A 20,894-nucleotide genomic window follows, 5' to 3' on the forward strand; every position below is an offset into this window, starting at 1 on the left:
GTGAGGGGACCTTTTTAAATACTTTTGTTTTGACTTCAGAAGGATTACCAGTTTTACTTCCACTTTTTACATACAAAGGTATTGGTTTTTCTTGTGCTTTCACTGATCTGAGAACTGCCCTTAAAATTATTTTTTTCCCATTATAATAAAACATAAAACATGAAAAACATAACATTATTTTAATTGGCATTTTTTTTTAGTTATTAGTGAGATTAAAAATTACACATTTATGGTTATTAGGCTTTAGTCTGGTGGAATGTGCATAAGAAAATTAAACTTTAGCAAGCTATATAAGTAGAAAGTGATGCAATTATTTTAGATATTAACATTGAAATACTAGGAACTTCAGTCAGTAGGAAACATAATCTAAAGGAATCATTTTGTTGGATTGTACTTTCAGGACAGTTTCTTTTTTAGAAAAATTTCCCCTTTGTTGACTTTTAGTGTGAAATTCACTTGTCTCTAAAGATTAGACTTTTTAGGCAAAGGTCTATCTATATAGAAGAAAGGGACTATGATTTGATGTTACCAAAGTTTTGGAGAGCCACTGCTGTTCTTATATAGCTCAGATTAATAGTTCTTAGCCTCACAGAAGGATACTTTTTGTATCCCTGGTATACTTGGAACACCTTAGATTATTAGAGATTGTTTCTCTCCTTAGTGCCTTGCATAACTTGATGAATTCTTAAATTTTTGGTTTCAGAACTCATTTACACTCTTAAAAGTTACAGAGGCTCTGAATGTGCTTTTATTTATATGGGTTATGTCTGTTTATGGGGCTTCCCTGGTGGTTTAGTGGTAAAGAATGCACCTCCCAATACAGGAGATGTGAGTTCAGTCCCTCAATTGGGAAGATCCCCTGGAGAAGGAAGTGGCAACCCATTCCAGGATTCTTGCCTGGGAAATTCCATGAACTGAGGAACCTAGTGGGTTATTTAGTTTATGGGGTCACAAAAGAATAAACAACATGTCTGTTTATATAATTTTAGAGAAATTTTAAAGCACTGCTTAGTTTATTAAAAAAAATAATAAGCCCAGTACAAATTAACATGAGTAAAATACTTTTATAGAAATCAACTGTATTTTGAAAAGCAAAAAAAAAAAAATTTTAGTTGACATTCTTTCATAAATGTCTTTAAAAATTAAAGTATGTTTTACATTATAAGGCACGTGTGACTTTGGATACCATTCTTGGCAGGACAGCTTTAGAAATAGAGTTCAATATAAGACTAATACCTGGGTATAGGAAAAATGCATACACACACACACACACACACACACACACACACATGAATGTCTGGCATAGAAAAGACAAGTTTCTATTTCAGTATAATTTTCTAACAACTAGAGCTATTTGATGATGGAATGCATTTCCTCATAAGGTAATGTGGTCCTTGTTGTTGAAAATATTCAAAGAGGGGGTAGGTAGAGAAGGGATTATTCTTAACATTGGGTAAGAACTACTGTTCATTTTTTTAATAGCCAATAATTTTATTAAAATTTTAAATGCTATTAATAATGCATATCTATATAAAAATTAAAATGACAAGTTCTCCCTCTTATGTATGTATGTAGATCTGCCTGCTTGCTTTCATTTCTTCAAAAGGAATCGTGCTATGTATACTGTTGTCTAACTTGCTTTTTAGAAAAACAGTTATCCTACGTATCTTTCCTTGTCAGCACATAGAGTTTCCACTTTGTTTTTTCAAGTTCATAGTACTCTATAATACTGTTGATATAATGCTTTATTTGGCTAGTCCTCAAAGCTGTACTCTTGCTGAAGGTTTTTACAGCAGATCTCAAGTATCTTCATTTCACTCCTACTCCAGCATGCAACTCTTAAAAAAAGTCAGTATTTTCTTACATAATTCCATTATCATATCTGATAAAAGAAACTGCATTTTATTGGTGTCATCTGATACTTTATATAGATTTGTCTCAGAAATATCTTTTTGTGTTTAGTTTGACTTCCAGGATTCAAACAAGGAATGTAGAATTGATATTAAGTTTTCCAGGTCTCTCTTGTAGTCCTCTTCCCCCTTTTATGACATGGACTTGGTTGGAGAAACTAGAAAAGTTGTTCTCTAGAATGTCCCACATTACAAATTTTCTCAGTTTGTCATATATTTTAACTTGTTCTTTATTCCTTGTATTTCTGAAAATGGAAGGTAGCTCTAGAGCCATACCCTCCAATACTAGCTAGCTATGTTTGTAACCACGAGTGGCTATTTAACTGGTTTTAAATAAAATTAAAAATTTAGTCCCTCCATTGCATAAGTATCATTTTAAATCTGCAGCAGCCACATAACATTTCTGTCATCACAGAAAATTCTTTTGGGCGCTACTGATTTAGAGGCTTAGTGAGATTCAGGTGTAATATTTTTGGTGAGAATATTTCATAGGTAGTGTTGTGTTGCTTTGTATGGTGTCACATCAGAGGAGACATGTGCCTGGTTTTCCCACTTTTAATAATGTTAAGATTGAGAAGGTGGTGATCAGCCTAATGCCTTCATTGTAAAGTTCTAACCATGTGTTCTGTGAATAAAGACAGTTTTTCTTCTACTAGTTGTAGTTTAGTCGCTAAGTCATATCTGACTCTAGCGACCCCATGGCTCCTCTGTCTGTGGGATTCTCCAGGCAAGAATACTGGAGTGAGTTGCCATTTTCTTCTCCAGGAGTTTTTTAATAGATGTTTTTTATTGGATTAGAGAGTTCTGACAAAATATGGTCCATTGGAGAAGGGAATGGCAAACCACTTCAGTATTTTTGCCTTGAGAACCCCATGAACAGCATGAAAAGTCAAAAAGATAGGACACTGAAAGATGAACTCCCCAGGTCAGTAGGTGCCCAATATACTACTGGAGTTCAGTGGAAAAATAACTCTAGAAAGAATGAAGAGATGGAGCCAAAGCAAAAAAAAAAACCACCCAGTTATGGACATGACTGGTGACGAAAGTCAAGTCCGATGCTGTAAAGGGCAATTATTGCATAGGAACCTGGAATGTTAGATCCATGAATCAAGGCAAACTGGAAGTGGTCAAATAGGAGATGACAAGAGTAAACATCAACATTTTAGGAATCAACGAACTAAAATGGACTGGAATGAGGGAATTTAACTCAGATGACCAGTTTATCTACTACTGGGGGCAAGAATCCTTAGAAGAAATGGAGTAGCCATCATAGTCAACAAAAGAGTCCAAAATGTAGTATTTGGATGCAGTCTCAAAAATGACAGAATGATCTCTGTTCATTTCCAAGGCAGACCATTCAATATCATGGTAATCCAAGTCTATGCCCCAGCCAGTAACGCTGAAGAAGCTGAAGTTGAATGGTTCCATGAAGACCTACAAGATCTTCTAGAACTAACACCCCCAAAAGATGTCCTTTTCATTATAGGTGACTGGAATGCAAAAGTAGGAAGTCAAGAAACACCTGGAGTAACAGGCAAATTTGGCCTTGGAGTACAGAATGAAGCAGGGCAAAGGCTAATAGAGTTTTGCCAAGAGAACACACTGGTCATAGCAAACACCCTCTTCCAACAACACAAGAAAAGACTCTACACATGGACATCGCCATATGGTCAACACCGAAATTAGATTGATTGTATTTTTTGCAGCCAATGATGGAGAAGCTCTATACGGTAGGCAAAAATAAGACCAGGAGCTGACTGTGGCTCAGATCATGATCTCCTTATTGCCAAATTAGACTTCAAAATGAAGAAAGTAGAGAAAAGCACTAGATCATGCAGGTATAACCTAAATCACATCCCTTATGATTATACAGTGGAAGTGAGAAATAGATTCAAGGGATTAGCTCTGATAGAGTGCCTGAAGGACTATGGACAGAGGTTCATGACATTGTATAGGAGGCAGGGATCAAGACGTCCCTAAGAAGAAAATACAAAAAGGCAAAATGGTTGTTTGAGGAGGCCTTACATATAGCTGTGAAAATAAGAGAAGTGAAAGGCAAAGGAGAAAAGGAAAGATACACCCATTTGAATGCAGAGATCCAAAGAATAGCAAGGAGGGATAAGAAAGCCTTCCTCAGTGATTAATGCCACGAAATAGAGGAAAACAACAGAATGGGAAAGACTAGAGATCTCTTCAAGAAAATTAGAGATACCAAGGGAACATTTCATTCAAAAATGGGTGCAATAAAGGACAGAAATGGTACGGACCTAACAGAAGCAAAAGATATTAAGAAGAGGTAGAAAGAATACACAGAAGAACTAGACAAAAAAGAGCTTCATGACCCAGATAATTACGATGGTATGATCACTCACCTAGAGAGCCAGACATCCTGGAATGTGAAGTCAAGTCAACCTAGGAAGCATCACTATGAACAAAACTAGTGGAGGTGATGGAATCCCTGTTGAGCTATTTCAAATCCTGAAAGATGATGCTGTGAAAGTGCTGCACTCAATATGCCAGCAAATTTGGAAAACTCAGCAGTGGCCACAGGACTGGAAAAGGTCAGTTTTCATTCCAGTCCCAAAGAAAGGCAATGCCATAGAATGCTCAAACTCTTCATAATTGCACTCATCTCACACGCTAGTAAAGTAATACTCAATATTCTCCACGCCAGGCTTCAACAGTACATGAACCGTGAACTTCCAGCTGTTGAAGCTGGTTTTAGAAAAGGCAGAGGAACCAGAGATCAAATTGCCAACATCCATTGGATCATCGAAAAAGCAAGAGAGTTCCAGGAAAACATCTATTTCTGCTTTATTGACTATGCCAAAGCCTTTGACTGTGTGGATCACAATTAACTATGGAAAATTCTGAAAGAGATGGGAATACCAGACCACTTGACCTGCCTCCTGAGAAATCTGTATGCAGGTCAAGAAGCAACAGTTAGAACTGGACATGGAACAACAGACTGGTTCCAAATAGGAAAAGGAGTACGTCAGGGCTGTATATTGTCACCCTACTTATTTAACTTCTGTACAGAGTACATCATGCGAAATGTTGGGCTGGAAGAAGCACAAGCTGGAATCAAGATTGCCGGGAGAAATATCAATAACCTTAGATATGCAGATGACACCACCCTTATGGCAGAAAGTGAAGAACTAGAGAGCCTCTTGATGAAAGTGTAGGAGTAGGAAAAGTTGGTTTAAAACTCAACATTCAGAAAACTAAGATCATGGCATCTGGTCCCATCATTTCCTGGCAAATAGATGGGGAAACAGGAAACAGTGACAGACTTTATTTTGGGGGGCTCAAAATTACTGCAGATGGTGACTGTAGCCATGAAATTAAAAGACACTTGCTCCTTGGAAGAAAAGTTGTGACCAACCTAGACAACATATTAAAAAGCAGAGACATTACTTTGCCAACAAAGGTCCATCTAGTCAAGGCTATGGTTTTTCCAGTGGTCATATATGGATGTGAGAGTTGGACCATAAAGAAAGCTGAGCACCAAAGAATTGATGCTTTGGACTGTGTTGTTCAAGAAGACTCATGAGAGTCCCTTGGACTGCACTGTGATCCAGCCAGACCATCCTAAGGGCAATCAGTCCTGAATATTAATTGGAAAGACTGATGCTGAAGCTGAAACTCCAGTACTTTGGCCACCTGATATGAAGAACTCATTCATTTGAAAAGACCCTGATGATGGGAAAGATTGAAGGCGGAAGGAGAAGGGGATAACAGGATGAGATGGTTGGATGGCATCACTGACTCACTGGACATGAGTTTGAGTAAACTGGGAGTTGGTGATGGACAGGGAGGCCTAGCATGCTGCAGTCCATGGGGTTGCAAAGTGTCGGACGCAACTGAGCAGCTGAATTGAACAGAACTTTATTGGATTAAATTCTAGTACTTGCTAGCCGAATCTTTTTATATGAATATATGAATAAGTATTGAATTTTGTCATGTTTTTTCTATATTTATTGAGATAATCATATAGTTTTATTTTATTAATATGATGAACAATACTGTTTTTTTTTTCTTATGAATGTTACACCTTACATTCATGGTGCAAATCCCATTTGATTATGATGTGTTCTTAATTTATGCATTTCTCAATTGCTTATCTTTTGTTACTGATTTACATCTGTGGTTTTTTTTTTTTTCAAGTGAAATTTATTGAGGTATAATTTTAATAGAGTAACTAACACTCACCCTTCTCAGGTGGGCAGTTTTGAGTTCTGACAAATATATACAACTATGTAATCACCAAGTACATTTGTTTTCTTAAGGAATTTTGTTCTATGATTTTGTTTTCTTACAGTGTCTTTGATTTTGGTGTCATGGTAATAATGGGTTTCTCTTGTGTCGTTTCAGCATAACTGCAGTTTTAACTTTCATGCTTTTTTCCCCTCCTGTACAATAAGAGGTCCCAGGCTCTGCACAGAAGGGTATCTCAGTATGTTCCCTCAGTGGAGAGGTTAAATGGATAGATTTGAGTCTATTTTATACCTTTTTATACTAGACTCTTTTATACTAGACTCTTATCTCTATATTCAAATACTAAGATACTTAAATTATGTAAGGCAAATCACCTTTGCCTATCTGATTACATATTAAGTGAGCATGAGAGAATTGACTTTTATAAAGTTTTCTACATGGTCTTAGTTTTAGGCCACTAAAGAGAATTTTCCTATGTAAATTTAAATAATTTTTAGGATTGTGTATGAAAAACAAATGACATGTGAAATTTCTAATACTATTAACTTATATACTTTGATACAATAGTTATGCTATTAATACACCTTTCTTTTAACTTTTCAGACACAAAAATCTCAAACCTAGAAATCCTGGACAACAAGGACAGGCACCATCTTTAAGTCAGCAACAACAAGTACTTCCGAAGCACAAGACCAATGAAAAGCAAGAAAAGAGTGAAAAACCACAAAAACGCCCCTTGACTCCTTTTCACCATCGTGTATCTGTTAGTGATGATGTTGGCATGGACACAGATTCAGCCAGCCAAAGACTTGTGATCTCTGCTCCAGACAGTCAAGTGAGATTTACAAATATCCGAACTAATGATGTAGCAAAGACTCCTCAAATGCATGGCACTGAAATGGCAAATTCACCTCAACCACCCCCACTTAGTCCTCACCCCTGTGATGTGGTTGATGAAGGAGTGACTAAAACACCCTCAACTCCACAAAGTCAACACTTTTATCAAATGCCAACACCGGATCCCTTGATTCCTTCTAAACCAGTGGAAGATGGGATAGACAGTTTATCCCAGTCTTTCCCAGCTCAATTCCAGGAAGCTGTAGAACCTACAATATATGTTGGTACAGCAGTAAACTTGGAAGAAGATGAAGCTAATATAGCCTGGAAGTATTACAAGGTCCCAAAGAAAAAAGATTTAGAGTTTTTACCACCTCAACTTCCAAGTGATAAATTCAAGGATGATCCAGTTGGACCTTTTGGACAGGAAAGTGTAACATCAGTTACAGAGTATGTATTTTTTTTAATAGTCAATTAAAATTTAAGGGTGGAAATGATGTAAGTTCTTAATAGACACCAGAATGGTTTCAGGGTTTGATTTACAATAATAAATCCTTTCAGTAGTTGAGTATTAATTTTGGATAATTTCTCTACTGTATTTTTTCCTCAGGGGACCTCTTTATTATGAAATATTTTAGTCACAAAAAAAGCAGAGAAAATAATAACGTTTATCCATCAACTAAGTTGATCCATCAGCCAACTTAAGGATTTTACATGCAATTAGCACTTTTGTATACTATTATTTTTCCTCTAATTCTTTCTTCCACTATCCTGAATTTGGTATTTATCAGTTCTCTACATGTTTTTAGACATGTGGCTCTAGTTAATTAATTTCACTTGCTTTCAAGTATTTTCTTTGTTATGAATATATTAGCCAAAATTTACACAATTTATCTACTCTCTTGAGATGGCATGTTGATTATTTTCAGTTTTTCACAAAAGATGTAGCAGTGAATTTTTTTGTACACATTTCCTTGTACACTTGTATGTAAGAATTCCTCTAGGGAATATAACAAAAAGTGGAATTGCTGCGCCATGGTGTATATTGATATTCAGCATTAAAGGTTGTTGCCAAATTACTTTCTAAACTATACTAGTTTACACTCTCATCAAACAGCAGAGTATGAGAATAGCTATTCTACATTTTCCTCAGTACTTGGTATTAAGAGACTTTTAATTTTCTAGTCTGCTGCATGCAGAATGGCATATTATTGTCTTACTATATGTTTTACAGTTTCCTAGTAAGGTTGCTGCTAAGTCGCTTCAGTCGTGTCTGACTCTGTGGGACCCCATAAACGGCAGCCCACCAGGCTCCCCCGTCCCTGGGATTCTCCAGGCAAGAACACTGGAGTGGGTTGCCATTTCCTTCTCCAATGCATCAAAGTGGAAAGTGAAAGTGAAGTCGCTCAGTCGTGTCCGACTCTTAGCGGCCCCACAGACTGCAGCCCACCAGGCTCCTCTGTCCATGGGATTCTCCAGGCAAGAGTACTGGAGTGGGGTCAGGTTAAGCAGCACTTTTGGGCCTGTACTGTATATCATATTTTAGTCTTATTTTCTTTTTTCCCCCTGATTTATTCCTTTCATATTCTGGTTGTTAATCTTATATTAGTTATATATACTTTGGATATAATTTTTAGTCCATTTTTGGTCTTTCATCTCCCTCCCACCCCGATTTATTCTTTGTATCTTCTGGTTGTTACTCTTGTGTTAGTTATATGTACTACAAATACCTTCCTCTGTTCTGTGGTCTGCTTTCTTTGTCCACAAAGTATGTCATACATGTTATGTATGACGTACTTTGGGGCAAAAATGATCTTATTTTTAGTTCTCCCTTTACTTTCTCTGTTGTTCTGATTATCATCAGTCCCACAGCTTTTTGCATTTGTATCTATAGTAGGGTTTTTTCCCCTAATTTTTTATTGGAGTATAGTTGATTTACAGTGTCGTGTTAATTTCACATGTACAACAAAGTGAATCAGTTGGTGTTTTTTTTTAATGTGAAAACCAACCATTATATTCATTTTACTATTATAATCATTAAAACTATCTACCTATTTATCAATACAAGGCCAAGTAGTGTGCAGAGATTTCATTTTCTTCTCTGTCGTCAGTGAAATTTTTTAGGATCTTTTGCTTAGAATGTTAAAATTTCACAAGAATACGTGTATGTGTATATATATACACACGCACACGCGCACTTATAAATGTGATATTGTCATTCATTCCTTGTACTGAAGTTTTGAGGAGGGCTGGTTTAATTTGAAGTCTTTTTTTTTTTTTTTTTTTGTCCCATTACTGGAAGTTACTTTTTTCTTGGATAATGTCTTTGTTTTTTCCTCTATTCTCTGTGGAATTTCTAGAATTCAGATGTTGAACTTTTATATTTTCTCTCTCTTTTTTTTTTTTCCTGAGAGGATTCCTCAACTTCTAGCTCTTTTCTTACAGTTTTAATATTTATTATTCATGTGTTTTTAATTTCTAAATTAAAAAATAATAGCACCCACTTGTTAAATGTCCTGTAACTTTTTTTTCCTTTAGAAGTATTTTGTTTTGGTCTTTTTTTTTTTTTTTTCTTTTTCTTTACTATACTGATTCTCATCATATTATTGTTTAATCTTACACATTTTATTTATTTGTTTTGGCTCTGCAGCATATGGGATCCTAGTTCCCTGATCAGAGATCAAACCCATGCCCCCTGCATTGGAAGTGCAGAGTCTTAGCCTCTGGATCACCAGGGAAGCTCCTCATCTTACACATTTTAGAATGAGGGAATAGAGAAGCTGAGTGGAAATTTGTGTGTAAAGATAGACCCTTGTCAATTGGCAGGACTTACTCATTCAATAAATATTTCAGTATCAATTGTGTATCAGTTCTAAACACTTTATGGTAGTGGGGTAGGGGATGTTTTGGAGCAGAGGCCTTATACCTAAACTTTCAGGATAAAAAGAATGACAAATCTTGTGCCTTCAGCAGGTTATTTATTCATTTTTCTTAGAAAAGGAACCCTTTCAGGACTGGGGTGGGGGTAGAGGAGGGGGATAAACTAGGAGTTTGAGATTAACATATCCATACTAGTATATATAAAATAGATAAACAACAAAGACTTGCTGTACAGCACAGAGAACTATATTACAGTGTCTTGTAATAACCTGTAATAGAAAAGAATCTGAAAAATAATGTATACACACACACACACAAAACAGAATCACTATACACCTGAAAGTAATAGAACATTGTAAATAAACTATGCTTCAATTTAAAAAATGGTTATTTTTTAAAAGGAACACTTTCTGTTTCTCCATTTTCAGCTTTTTCATTTCTTTCTAGAGATAAAAGTAGAAGTTTTCTCTGGTTTTTAGGCAGTTTGGCCCTCCTGTTGTTAATGTAGTTTGCCTTTAGCCCCTCTTGCATATTCTAAGCTATGAACTTTCTCTACAGTGTTTCATTGATTTTTTTTCTTTTTTTTCATTTTGCTCGTGTTTCATTGATTTTTGAGCTTCCCTGAGATAAAGTAAAATGCCTGATCCATTTATAACCTCTCATTTTCCCTGCAGAGATGTATTTTCTTTTAAAGTTCCTTGATTATTATTTTAATAGATATAAATGTGTGCTTTGTCTAGCACTTTGAATTGTAAAAGCATACTAGTATGACTTTTTTTAAAATTAAAATTAATTTAAAATTGAGGGACTTTAGGATATCCTTATGATCATGGAAGACGACTAACTTAGTTACTAAATTAGTCAACAGTTCTCTTGAAAACAACTGATATGTTGGAAACAAGTAGTTCCCCTTTACATTAGAATAAAATCCATAGTCTTTTCCTCATCTGTAAGGTTTCTACACAATCTCCTGCATACCTGGTTCTTCACTTGTGTTTACTACTCTCCTATTTGCTTCCTGACTTAACCACGTCGGCTTTCTTGCTGTTCTGTCAGAAAGCTAAGGTCATTCCTCAAGGCCTTTAGAACTGCATTATGGGGCAGTGGGGGAGAGGGGACAGCTCACTCCTTTTTGTTCAGTCGAACTCAAAATTTACCTTCTCAGGAAGTATTTCCTTGACCACTGTAACTAAACTGTGGCTTCTCTTTAATCCCTAAGTGACTGCCTATCCTGTGAACTGCTTTCTTCCTGTTTTCCGTGTATACGTATATGTGTGTGTATATATATATATATATATATATATATAAAATTACCTGAAATTGCATATTTGTTAATGGTCTCTTCCCCCATTAGAATGTAAACTCTATGAGGGTAAGGATTTTGTCTCGTGTACTACTGTGTTCTTCCAGCATAAACACATACACAGGTTGTTAGTCACGACCGGGAGTGTGCTGCTGACAGACGTCTGTTACACACACCACACACACCCCTCCCAGGTGACATTTGGCAGTGTCTAGAGGTAGATTGTTTGTCACGACCAAAAGTGTCCTACTGACATCTGATACACACACACACACACACACAGGTGACATTTGGCAGTGTCAACTGGCATCTGATACACAGACACCACACACACACCCCTCCCAGGTAACATTTGGCAGTGTCTAGAGAGAGATTGTCACGACCGGGAGTGTGCTACTGCCATCTGATAGGTAGAGGCCAGGGATGCTGCTAAATATCTTACAATGTATAGGATTATCCCGTACAACAAGAAATTATTCTCCAGCCTGAAATGTTAGTCATGTTGAGATCCTTTAATGTCATGAATAACTTTTAACAGAAATAGAAATCTAGAATAAGTTATTATATTAGATATGCTAACCATGTTTAATGATTAGTTTCACGTGAGAGCTCTCTCGTACTCTGTCTCTCCAAACCACAGTAAAATACCTGGCATGGTCTTCTGTGTTTGTATTGTGCTGAAACAAAAGTTATTTTTTCTCACAGTTAAAGAGATCTTGTTGAAATAACTTATTAATTCAAGTGCCTGCTCTTAATATCACTTGAGATGGGAAATCATGAGGACTGGTCATCTCCTTACAGTAAATGGCAAAGCCAGTTGACAGAGTCAGATGATGTCCCTTATGATTAAAAATAAATTCTCTAAAAAGAATTACAAATACCCTAAATTACTGTTAAACTTCCTTAATGGCATTTAAACAATCTTCTTAAATTCTTTGTAGAAGTATTCTATATTTTCAAAGATGTAATATGTCAAACACCTTTCTGGCCATATAGTAATCCATTCAAAAGCCTAGTTTGTTTTATATTAAAAAATTTTGTGAATTCCTATTACCCAGTCACTGTAAATTTCTATCATCCTTTTCAATACTTTGAGTTTTGAAAGTCTTTAAATGTATAACACTTAATTTTAATGAGGTTAATTAATTAGAAGGTTGTTGCAACTCCTACATTATTCTTTCTCCTTTTGTAGGAAGATTATCTTTTTAAAATTCATATTCCTCAAAGATGCATTATCAATTTGAATAAAACTGAAGTTTCTGTAACATACAAGATGCCATAAGATGTTGGAGTATAAGATAAATTTGGTCCTGGCCCTAAATGAAATTGTAATCTAATAGAAAATAATATTAAATTCTCTGATACAGATATATATACAATATAGTAGGAACACAGAGTCAGAGTGGAAAATAATTCCATTTATAGAGATCAGAAGCTTTAAGTAGCTTAGTATGGAAAGATTATAGGGTGCTGCTCAATGATTTGGTATGTCATGATGAGAAATGAAATCTCAAGAGTAGGGTGGAACTGTATAATAGAGTAGCAAATTATTGTTTATAAGGTGATACAGGGACCTTCCTAGGAAATTAGAAGGATGCAGTAGGGATGGATGGATTTTATAGATGTGTAGTAGACTAAAGAAACTTAGGGCCAATTAGAATAGATCTATAATACAGAGTGGCAAGAATACATCAGTGGAAATAAAGTTTCTTTATACTAGTTGACTTTTACAAATGTATGCTTTTTTAGGAAATAATGAAGGAGAAATTTAGACCTTTATTTTTGTTTAAGTGGCAATTCAGTTTACATTTGGCATAAATAAATGAAGTTTTCCACTGATTGGTATTAAAGGGTTGTAATAGGTATTAATAATAAGTAGATAAAAGAAAGACATACTCTTTATTTTGCTAATCAGTTTTATTTGGTGATGGCCACTTGTGAAGAGTAATTCATCATTTCTAAGCATTTCCTTTATTCTTAGGCTTCATGTGCAGGAGTTGATGCCAAATTTTTTAGTAGCTCGGTTCAGTTCAGTCGCTCAGTGGTGTCCAAGTCTTTGTGACCCCACTAACTGCAGCACACCAGGCCTCGCTGTCCATCACCAACTCCCAGAGCTTGCTCAAACTCAAGTCCATCGAGTCAGTGATGCCATCCAACCATCTCATCTTCTGTCATCCCCTTCTCTTCCTGCCTTCAGTCTTTCCCAGCATCAGGGTCTTTTCCAGTGAGTCAGCTCTTCACATCAGGTGCCCAAAGTACTGGAGTTTCAGCTTCAGCATCAGTCCTTCCAATGAATATTCAGGACTGATTACTTTAGGATTGACTGGTTGGATCTCCTTGTAGTCCACAGGACTCAAGAATCTTCTCCAACACCACAGTTCAGAAGCATCAATTCTTAGACGCTCAGCTTTCTTTACGATCCAACTCTCACATCCATACATGACTACTGGAAAAACCATAGCTTTGACTAGATGGACCTTTGTTGGCAAACAAACGTCTCTGCTTTTTAATACACTACCTAGGTTGTTCATAGCTTTTCTTCCACCGAGCAAGCATCTTTTAATTTCATGGCTGCAGTCACCATCTGCAGTGATTTTGGCGCCCAGGAAAATAAAGTCTGTCACTGTTTCCATTGTTTTCCTGTCTATTTACCATGAAGTGATGGGACGGGATGCCATGATCTTAGTTTTTTGAATGTTGACTTTTAAGCCATCTTTTTTCACTCCCTTTCACCTTCATCAACAGGCTCTTTAGAGCCTCTTCACTTTCTGCCCTAAGGGTGGTATCATCTGCATATCTGAGGTTACTGATTTTTCTCCTGGCAAACTTGATTCCAGCTTGTGCTTCATCCAGCACAGCATTTTTTAGTAGCCACTTTAAAGCAAAATTCCTTTTCTGATTTGTTAGAATTTAATTGGAGGAGAGAGAGGTTGGGTGGAGCTTAGCGTATCTCCCACACAAGATATACACATCTTTGACAAATATCTTTATTTTCTTTTTCTGTCTGATTATAGTTTCTTTGTTAATGATAACATCTATTTTAGAATAGTAGCTTAAGACCTTGTAAATATTTTTAAAAAGCAAAATTTCTGCCAAGAAACATTACAGTTGCTTTTTGACATATTTTTTCAAGAGTTTAGTTTTAGTAGAATTTGTGATAGCTTAAAATAATCTGCTATTCTGATTCACAAGGAATCTTTCTAAACCCTGAACAAAGAACTGTACTTGAGCATAGTTCTTATCATGATGTCTTGGTCAGTATTAAGGATACATCAGGATATCTTAACCATAATGTCCATTAGTAGAATTAGCTTTTATGTTGTATCAGTGATATATCAGATTTTTATTGTATGTATATAGTTATTATAATGCATTATTTGATCTCTAAAAGATAGATTTTAATTACTTTGTTTCATAGAAAGATGTCTATGATGAAGTAAACTTGCTTTGATTTACTGTATTCTAAATCTTTTAAGTTTTTTTTTCTTTTTAAGATTGTTTTTCTTCCTTATTTGATATCTTACTTTAATGCAATACAGCTATACTTTTGACAGCTAGCTTGACTCAGTTTAAGGATTGGTTCTGAATATTGGAGATGGTATTAGAAAAGGTACTATTAATTTTTTTGAGATTTTTTAAATTAATTTCTTCATTAACAATTCTTAAATTATAGCTTACCTCTTTTTATAATTGCTAGTTCTAAAATATTGTTACATCTTGTCTGAAAGAATTTCTTTTGAATAAAGATATAAAAGCATAAGCTGTAAGCCATGTTAAATTCTCTACAAATACTTTTTAGGGTAGTGTACTGCTTTGTCATAGTGAAAAGAAGGAGATACAGTTAATTAATAAAAGTAATTTTGGTTTGCTTTGGGCATTACAAAGGTTCCTGTTCATGGTTGTACCTAATCATTCTTTTCCAGTTTGTCTGTATTTACTTTTATATCTGACTGAAATTATCTCTGTAGTTAACAATTTGGCTTTATGTGAAAGTTCCTTTTAGAAAAGGAGAGGTGTGTTGTTCCTGTTCACAAAAGTGTCTGTATACTTTATAATTGGATAGTGATGAAATGCTAACTTGAGTTTTTAATCTGGCTTATCTTTAAAAAAAAATCACAGTTTTTATTTCTTTTATCAGATTTAAATACAGAAGGATGTATAATGTAAATAATTTACATTTTTCATTTATTGTGACTTGATACTCTTGATATCATTGACTTCATTTCAGTTCTTTGCTGTGAGAACCCTTCAATAAAATAACAAAAAGTTGTCTTTAGGTATTGCATTTGGTTTACTCATTTTTATTCCTAAAAGAGCCCTGTGCAGTAGGATTTTTCTTTTTAATGTTACTGCCCACTAGCTTAACAACTACTTATGTGAACAGTGTGGCAGTTTTTCTGCTTCTGCCAGAGGACAACTTAATATGAAAATAGTTGTTTTATTCACCTCAACACAGAGTAGTCTTTCAGGTTAGTGACTGGGGATGAGGGGTAGGTTCTTATACTTTCCCCCTATGAATAGTTATGTATATTTGCATATTTAAAATCTTCCCTGCCCTAACCCTGCCACTATCTGACCATTTCTTCCAACATAATTTTCACATCCAAGTCAGAGAGCACACCCTCTGGTTCCTGTTTCATGACTTTAAGTATTAAATAAGAAAATGCATGTCAAAGTAGATAAAAATACTATTTTAATGATTTATGTTGGTATCTGATAGACATTTCAGGAAACATTTAGCATCTAATATGGTGAGATAGAAAACTTCTCTTAAGAAATAAATGCTTATTTATAGAACAGAACCATTCTAATAGATAAACTGTAGAACATATACCCCATTGACAGTTGGGTTAGCACTGTGTTCCTATGGAAAAAGGTTTTGTATATTTGAGATTTCAGTTTGAGGATAAATCTGAGGCACATTGAGATTATAGTGACATATATCATATTTGATAGCATTGTGAGAAAATGTCAGTTATTCTTTTGATTGCCTCTATTTCAAACCTTAGTTTATAGGGTATAGAGTGCTTCTAGTGCTGGACATTGGTGAATAGATTAGCTAGCTGTGATAGCTCTGTCATTCAGATAGTTTCTAAACTAGCAAATACCTCATTGATTCCAAACCTTATTTCTCTTATGATTTTTTTGTCTTAATATCCAGGACAGACAAGGAGCAGCAGTAGTATCATTTTCTGACAAATAAAGATGATTTACTTCAAAGTACAACATACTGTACCTTAGAATTATTAATGCAAACACAGTATCTCAATCCTCTGTGGCTTTTAGATTTCATGTATTAATTTAGCAAGTATTTATTGAACACTTACTATGTCCCAGGCACTACTCTAGGCATTTGGGATAGTTCAGTAAACAGACGAAATCCCTGACATTTAGAGGCTTATAGTCTAGTGGAGTGACAGACAACCATGAGCATAAGCAAATTACATAGTATATTAAGAGAGAAATGCTATGGAGGGAAAAGTAAAGCCAGATAAGGGGGATCAATGTTGAGATAGTGGATTTATTTTAAATAAAGTCTCATAAATAGGTGACATGACTTGAAGGAAGTGAGGGAGTTGACCATGCAGATATTTGGAGGAAGAAAGTTCCAGATAAAAAGAACAGTCAAGAGTGTGTCTCACCTGTTGAGGAATATCAAGGAAGCCCTTGAAAGAACAGTGAGAGAGGGAGGAATAGAATAGTAGAAGATGAAGGGAAAAGGGGAGACAGATCATGGAAAGCTTTGATAGGATATTATAAGGACTTTGTTTTTTACTCAGGGTAAAATAGTCATTGCAGGATTTTAAGCATTATCTGACTAGAAGCCGGGCTGCCATTGTTACAGTAGTGTGGGAATCTCAGCTTTGCGAGCCATAGAGAAAATGAATTTAGGAGTCTAAAAGAGTCATACAGACCGAAAATGAGTCATTTTTCTATTCACACTCACCAAGCACCTTGGTCTTCAGACATGTAAAAGTCCTAATGATCATTTCCAGGGTTTTGTGATGCGATCAGTTTGTTGTGACTTCTTTTGCTAAGCCTTAGATTTCACTTTTTTCTGGTCTCTGTTTCTAGTAGTTCATCTTTCTAAATTCAGTGTTGTCTTCTTGGCTGTTCTGTTTCCTTTGTCATTTTATTGGATATTTTAGGAGAGTATAGAGGTACTTTTATCATTCATGAAGTGGAACCAGAAGACTAATAACTTATTTTCCAATGTGATTAGTAAAAACCTCTGAGATAACTTGTGCTGAAACTCCACTTGACATTATAAAAGTTTTGCTAGAATTATTTACAGTTGACAAATTGTTATTTTCATGAAATACAAATCAGCCTCTTAAACTTTTTAAACTTAAAGTATATCCACTCATGGCAGTAGGAAAAGGATAATCACTTTCATTGTATAAAGGTGTGAAGGTATAAACTGTGTAGAAGTAAATATAAATTATTATAAAGGTATTATATAAAGGTATAAATTGTATAAAAGTTCAGTAGTCTCACTGTTTAGTGCAAATTTTGAGAGTTCCTGTGCTGAAGCAGTTTAGATATGAATCCCTTTCAAGTGATTGAATTTGTACAGGGTAATGCACTTGAGTATTTGGGAGTGGAGTGGATTACCAAAAGCCAACACATTTGGGTGAAAGACTGAGACCAGGATTTTAGCTCTGTTTCATTGTTGCTGAATTTGAGACTTCAGTAAATCACATAACCTTTCTACGCCTCAGTTTCTTCATTTGTAAAATGGAGGATTGCAAGTTAGATCATCTCTAAATAAATTTTTTTTTTTTAAGAAAATCTGAAAATTTTGTGATAGTCACTTTAGAAATTTTTATGCTTTTATGGAGAATATAATTTTAATTTTTCTAATTTTGTTTTTTGATGCAGGTTAATGGTGCAATGTAAGAAACCTTTAAAAGTTTCTGATGAATTAGTGCAGCAATATCAAATTAAAAATCAGTATCTTTCAGCAATAGCATCTGATTCAGAACAAGAACCTAAAATTGATCCATATGCATTCGTTGAAGGAGATGAGGAATTCCTTTTTCCTGATAAGAAAGATAGACAAAATAATGAAAGAGAAGCTGGAAAAAAACACAAGGTGAGTAAGAGAAAGTACACCAAAGTGTCACTGATGTTTTGTAGCTCTGCATATGGTACCACAATTCTCATTTTAAAAAAAGATTGATTCATCATTAACTTAGAAAAACATTTCTTAAAAATAGGTTAATCAGGCACATTGTACAAAATTTAAGAGCTTATATGGATTTGAAATTATTACTGGTCTCTGATGATAATGAATAGATCTTTATTATAAAAGTTTTGAGATTAGAGAAAAAGGACATTAATTTCTGTTATATTGAAATCAGAACACTTAGGTAGATGAACTGCTTTGATTCTGAGTTAAACTATGCTGTAAGTGAATTAACAGTTTTCAAAAATGCAGTAAAATACACATCACTGTGTTTATAAAATACAGTGATTGATAATTTGAATATGTGACCCAAGAAGTAAGCTTATGTTAATAAAGTGTTTTTAAAATTTTTTTAAATCAAATATTTGAGGATCTGTTAAGTACAAGATAACTCTGCTAGAGAAGAGTTTTGCCTTAAACACAGAATTGGAAATTGAAGGCTATAAAATTACAAAAAGTACCCAGTCATATGTTTAATTCAAAGAATTCATTTCACAAAGTTTTGCTTAGCCTTTTTGTGTGCCAGGTACTTGACATTTTGTTCTTTTGTAAATATGAAAACAAGTAGCTGGGAAGGTAATAGATTTTGTAGAAAGAACATGGACTTTGAAACTTGACAGATTTAGTTTGAAATCCCAGCTCCACTACGTATCAGTTGTATTTCCTGTGTTATCTATAGAAGTATTTTTCGTCTGTAAGGTGAACATACTTACTTATCCTGTAGGTTAGTTGTGAGAGTTACTGATAATGTCTGTAGAACACCCAGCAGAATAATCAGTATATCAGTTCAGTTCAGTCGCTCATTTGTGTCCGACTCTTTGTGACCCCATGGACTGCAGCATGCCAGGCCTCCCTGTCCATCACCAACTCCCAGAGCTTACTCAAACTCATGTCCATCGAGTTGGTGATGCCATTCAACCATCTCATCCTCTGTTGTCCCCTTCTCCTCCCACCTTCAATCTTTCCTGGCATCAGGGTCTTTTTAAATGAGTCAGATCTTTGCATCAGGTGGCCAAAGTATTGGAGTTTCAGCTTCACCATCAGTCCTTCCTGTGAGTATTCAGAACTGATTTCCTTTAGGATGGACTGTTTGGATCAATACATAGCTACTCAATAATTGGTATATTTTATTATTGGTAAAATAGGTATTTCAATCTAATATGTAATATTGTATGCAGGTAGAAGATGGGCCATCTAGTGTTACAGTGTTATCACATGAAGAAGATGCTATGTCATTATTTAGTCCCTCTATCAAGCAAGGTAAAACTTTTATTTTCCTGTCAAAATACTGCATTCCAGGATTGTTACTTTAAAGTAATCTGATATTCTTGGACTTTTAGTATTCCTTTTTGCATAATTCATGTTTCATAGAAAGGGACTAATCTTTAAATGATGGATTTTAAGGAGAAGGAGGCTCAGGTGATAGAAATTCTGTTTTGAATTGTGGAGCTTCTTTCCTGTGTTTAACAAATAAAAATAACTCCCTTATCTGTAAAAGAAGGAGATAGGATAAGATCATTACCTAAGATCCCTCTCAGTTATGAAAACTCAGTTTATGAATTAGACTTTACTGTAATTTGGTTGTCCTTTTCTCCCCCTCCCCCCAAGTTAGAACAGTTACTGCTGAGGTCCTTAATATTGACAGTTTTCTAGCACTGTTCTCAGCACTGGAGGTACACTGAAGACTCCACTTTGAAAGTGTCTGTTTTGTCCTCCTTGTAAGTAGAAAAGAGAGATGGGTTGTATTGTTTCTTTTACAAGATCTGTTTAACTTTTGATGGAGGCAAAAGAAATTGTTCTTTGGTATGTGTCTATGAAGGACAGTTTTGTTTTAGCATTTGGAATAAATAAGGGAGGATCCATCAGACTCTGTAGCCAAAAACGAAGTAAGAAAAGACGTCCATCTAAATAAGGAAGAGATGATGGTCTTTAATGAAATAAATTTAATGGTCAGTGGTTCTAAGTATCTTGGTGAGTTAACTATTGAGGTTTTTTAATCTGTTTACCTACCTTAGGATAAAGGGACTATGTAATTGTGCCTGTAGTGTGGCTTTTTCAAAATGTGGACCATCTGACGCTGAACATCTTTTGAAGTGAAACTTGGGAATCTTGGTGTCTAATAAGTATTCCAGATGACTTTTACACACTAAAATTTCAGAACTACTGCTTTAGTGAATCTTTAGGATGGATTTGCAAAGGCACTTGGAAAGTGACCTTAATCTTCCTGAAAGAGAGGGTTGTTTCAAGTTGTTTAACCATCCTAAGGATGCTTTGGAAGGTTTATACACCAACTGCTTTTTTTTCCTTGTGTGGGAATGCAGGTGGAATATAACTATCCTTTGTATGTTTATTTTTTCTAAAGTAGTCATATTTTTCACTAAAACTGGGGAGAAAAGCAAAAAGGAAAATAAAATTTTAGAACTGAAATGAAACTTAACTAAGAGGTACTTAAGTGAGTACTTAAGTTCCTGCACTGGGCAAAAGTGATTTATCCATTAATGCATTCTCTCACATTTAATTCTTGTCATACTGTTAGTGCTGGAATTGGAATTCAAAT

General features: G+C 35.1%; 1 protein-coding gene across 2 annotated transcripts in view; it reads left to right on the forward strand.

Moving 5' to 3' along the window:
* The window catches only part of MED13 (mediator complex subunit 13), a 97,586-nt gene that overhangs the window by 36,381 nt on the left and 40,311 nt on the right, over nucleotides 1–20,894 (forward strand). For both annotated transcript variants that reach the window (XM_070772593.1, XM_070772595.1), the window contains exons 9-11: nucleotides 6,732–7,415; nucleotides 18,031–18,244; nucleotides 19,516–19,597. In XM_070772593.1, coding sequence (XP_070628694.1) covers nucleotides 6,732–7,415; nucleotides 18,031–18,244; nucleotides 19,516–19,597 — 980 coding nt within the window. The remainder of the gene's footprint in view (nucleotides 1–6,731; nucleotides 7,416–18,030; nucleotides 18,245–19,515; nucleotides 19,598–20,894) is intronic.

This window comes from Bos indicus, chromosome 19 (assembly GCF_029378745.1).
Source record: "Bos indicus isolate NIAB-ARS_2022 breed Sahiwal x Tharparkar chromosome 19, NIAB-ARS_B.indTharparkar_mat_pri_1.0, whole genome shotgun sequence".
Taxonomy (NCBI): domain Eukaryota; kingdom Metazoa; phylum Chordata; class Mammalia; order Artiodactyla; family Bovidae; genus Bos; species Bos indicus.